Raw genomic sequence first — 3,877 nt, forward strand, 5'->3', positions numbered from 1 at the left:
CCCATAACTTGCCTCTCCCACCCCGAAGCCCCAAACCCCTTTTCCTTTATGTAGCCTAAAATGGTGTACTAGTCTCAGTCATCTGGACTCCTCCATTTGTCTAATTTCTTTTTGAAACTCCCATGCATAAACACAAAATTAAACTTTTTTTTCCCCCTCTTGTTAACCTGTCTTTTAACAGTTTGGTTCTCAGGCCCCAGCTATTGAACCTAGGAGGGTAGAGGGAAAAAAGTTCCACCTCTCCTACGAGTTCAAAGCACACATGTTACATAAAAAGGGTGCTTCTAGAGGTTGTCAGGGAGGAGAAAAGGAATTCCTAAAGAAGAAACCCTCTGAGCTGGGTCTTCAAGATTGACTAGTTCTCCAGCAGGCATATTAGGGTAGGACATAAGAGAGGAAAAGCATGTTGTAGTGGCATGAAATCATGCAAGGGCATGGTATGTTTAACCCGTTAAAGAGAAAAACCACAGACCCCCAATGGCGTCACTTGCGCTAAAAGCCCACGTTAAAATCTAGATTTAATACCTAACTTAATTAAGGTTTTCACCTTCCTCAGAAATGTAATCTTAATCAACCATTTTCGAATTTTCTGGTCAGCACCAACGTGGTGATCTGTCACATGGGCCCTCTCCATCCTCGAGGAAGAAGAGACCATCTGCATGATTAAACCCCTGCTGGTCCTTTCCCCACCCCCCGAGTAAGATGTCCTGGCCTAAAAATAATCCTTTCTTTTCTTTTCAGCTCCCTAACCCCACCCTTCTTCCTATAAAAACCTTCCATTTTGTACAATCCCTTGGAGTGCCCTTCTAGTTGCTAGATGGGATACTGCTGATTCATAAATCGTTGAATAAAACCAATTAGATCTTCACATTTACTCTGTTGAATTTTGTTTCTTAACAAAAGAAAGCTGGCTGTAGTTGAGGGTCTCTGGGGTGGAGGGTGCTGGGAAAGCAGTAGAGACTTTTTAAGGTTATACGTGCTCATACAGCATCAAGAAGATAATAAGGTCTTTTGACCAAATTATGTGTGTAAGTGGTTATATGACAAATTTTTATTTTATGACTTTTATATTTTATTAAAGTTACATATATAAATGCTATTAAATGACAATATTTCTATAAAGCTTTCAGTAATAAACAAGTTATTCTTTGTTCCATCGTTCTCCACTACTCCTTTCCCCTCCCGTCTCTACCACTCCCTGGAAGTAACCCTGGAGGTGACCATCTTCAACTCTTAATTGTTTCCTTTTGCATTTGCTGTGCTTGCTCTAAATTCCTAAGTAATATGCTTATGTTAATTTTTAAAATTAGTTTTATATATTAACTTTAGATTTTTACTATGGAAGATGAAAATTTAAGAGTTGTCTTTTTTTTTTTTGAGTTCTTGTGATATTTTATTTAGAAAAACATAGGACCCCCCCCCCCCACACCGAAGCCACACAATCTTAATTTTTCTCTTTTAAATGTCACACTAGTTAGATATAAGGCCGTCCCGAATAATAAAAGCATTTACACATTGAACATAAAATAAATATAAAACAACTGAGAACAAATTAGTTATCCATTGATTCATTTTGCATTCCCACGGTTCATCTTCTGTTTCATCTTCCTTTGCCTTTTATAAATCCTTTTCTTTCTTGCTTTCAAATCTACTTTTGGCTCTGGTTTTACCCGCTGTATTTCTATCGGCTTTTCCTCAGCTGGTGTAACAAAAACATCTGCAGTGGGATCATGGAGAAGAATAGTCTTTGGTTGTTTCTTTCTCAGCTTCTGCACCTCTTTCACTTGCTGTTTCTCTCTGTATTTTGCAGCTGTGATGGATCTTATGACACACCGATACATGTTTGGTGACTGGTAGTGAGGATTTTCATACAAAGTTGGTCCTCCAAAACTTCCCTGGAAAATCTTTATGAGATTTAAGACAAAACGGGGTCCTATTTCTACAAGAGCATCATCTTCTGTGATCTGAAAGTTCCGAAACCATATCCTATTATCCAAAATAGTGAACGTAAACACATGGTCCACAAATGGTTGACTTTTGGGATGATAGCGTGGTGTACTAAAGATCTGAATTAAGAGTTCTTTTAACAAAGCAAAATCTGGTAATTCATCAAAAGCAGGATCAAAAGACAAGAGGGGCCGAGAACCTTTCAAACAGTTTCCAGTCATCTTTAGCTCAGCTAGGGTATGAATATTTTGAACAAGGAATTTAGCAGATGGTCCATGAGGTGAATTTGAAAGCCACATATAGAGATCTTGTTTTTTCTTAGCTTCAAAATAGATACATTTATTGCAGTTTTTCATTTCACAAACCTCGTTAATCACAAATAACTTACCTTTACGATCCATTTTAGTATCTGCTTTAGAATGAGGCATCAACATTCTCAAGTCTTGCATTAAATGTCTTGTTCTGAAATTTATTCCTCTAGAAGAAAAGATGAGAATCCGTTCCTTATTTTTCTACTTGTCCTTGCAAACCGGGCCTGGGATACGATCTCTCTCTTCCTCCTCCACCTCCTCTGCTACGTCGATCGGCTTAGCAGGCGGCTTAGCATCTTTTTCGTTTCTTTTTAGCTTTTTCGCCTGAAACGCCGGGCCTCCATGCCGCTTCCTCTTCGTCACCGCCATCTTGCTCCAAGAGTTGTCTTAATTCATTCAGTCTGCTCTAACAAAACACCACAGACTGGGTGGCTTAAAAACAATAAACATTTATTTCGCACAGTTCTGGAGGCTGTAAATCCAAGATTAGGGTGTCAGCATGGTCCAGGGAGGGTCCTCTTCTGGGTCCTAGATTTCTTGTTGTAGTCTCACATTGCAGAAGGGACAAGGGAGCTCTCTCAGACCTCTTCTATAAGGGCACTAATAATCCTAGTCACCCTCCAAATACCCCACCTACTAACGTTACTGAATGCAAGTTCATGGGCCCAATGCACAGTGAGGCCAAACAAACCTAAATGTTGGAGTTTGCAGCAGAGAAAGGTTTATTGCAGGAACAAGCAAGGAGAACGGGTGGCTCATGCTCAAAAGCCCTGAACTCCTCAATGGTTTGTGGGGAGAGGTTTTTATAGGCAAAATTTGGGGTGAAGGTTGCAGGGTATGTGACTTTCTTCTGATAGGTTGGTGGTGAGGTAACAAGGTGATGATCCAGGACTCATGCTCAGCCAGGGTGCAGGCAGGTTCCTAAAAAAGAACTCAGTGATTCTCTATTAGGTATATTCCTGGAGGGGGAACCAGGACCCTCCCTCTTTTCTGCACTATGGTTTCTTGACTGCTCCTCCCTTGTTTCTACTTCCCGTTTCTTCCCTGATTAGCAACTGTTTGAATCTGCCCATTGGAACTCAGGGAAGGTCAAGGAGGCTCAATGAAGCCTATTTCCTACAAAAAAGAAATTGGGGACATGGAAAGGGTTTGTACCCGAGAGGACCCCACAGGGTCCTGCTCAGTTTCAATCAGAGTAGTAGTTTGTGGCGAATCCAATCTCTAATCTAGAAACATGAGTAGATAGTGTTTATATCTACTCTCATATTCAGCCTCATCCCAAATGTGCCCTTTACTATTCTATTCTGTTAAATTTTTCTCCCACCTCTAAGAAAGCAATGATCTTCTAAAATCAAATTCCTTCTTGGCTCATGATTCTATCTTTTCCTGATTCCTGAGTAGACTTCTTTGATTCTAGCATCTTCAGGGACATGATTGGAACTATTTTTAATATTCAAAAAACATATTTCAAAAGCATAAACCTTTTGTTAAAAACTGTATATAGTAAAATCTCATAAGATGAAATTCAAATTTTATAGCCTGGCAATTGTAATATCTATAACTTCTTAAAAATTAACTTATTCTATGGATTTAACATATTGAAATTTCTATAGGGCCAC

At 39.4% G+C, this 3,877-nt stretch overlaps 1 protein-coding gene across 1 annotated transcript; it reads right to left on the minus strand.

Annotated features, from left to right (window-relative positions):
- Positions 1-1,385: 1,385 nt before the first annotated feature.
- On the minus strand, positions 1,386-2,627 carry LOC118895725 (ribosome biogenesis protein BRX1 homolog). The gene is given in 1 exon segment (XM_036853195.1): positions 1,386-2,627. A coding segment is annotated over 1 exon segment (1,059 nt). The 3' UTR covers positions 1,386-1,568.
- Positions 2,628-3,877: the final 1,250 nt, after the last annotated feature.

This window comes from Balaenoptera musculus, chromosome 5, assembly GCF_009873245.2.
Source record: "Balaenoptera musculus isolate JJ_BM4_2016_0621 chromosome 5, mBalMus1.pri.v3, whole genome shotgun sequence".
NCBI lineage: Eukaryota > Metazoa > Chordata > Mammalia > Artiodactyla > Balaenopteridae > Balaenoptera > Balaenoptera musculus.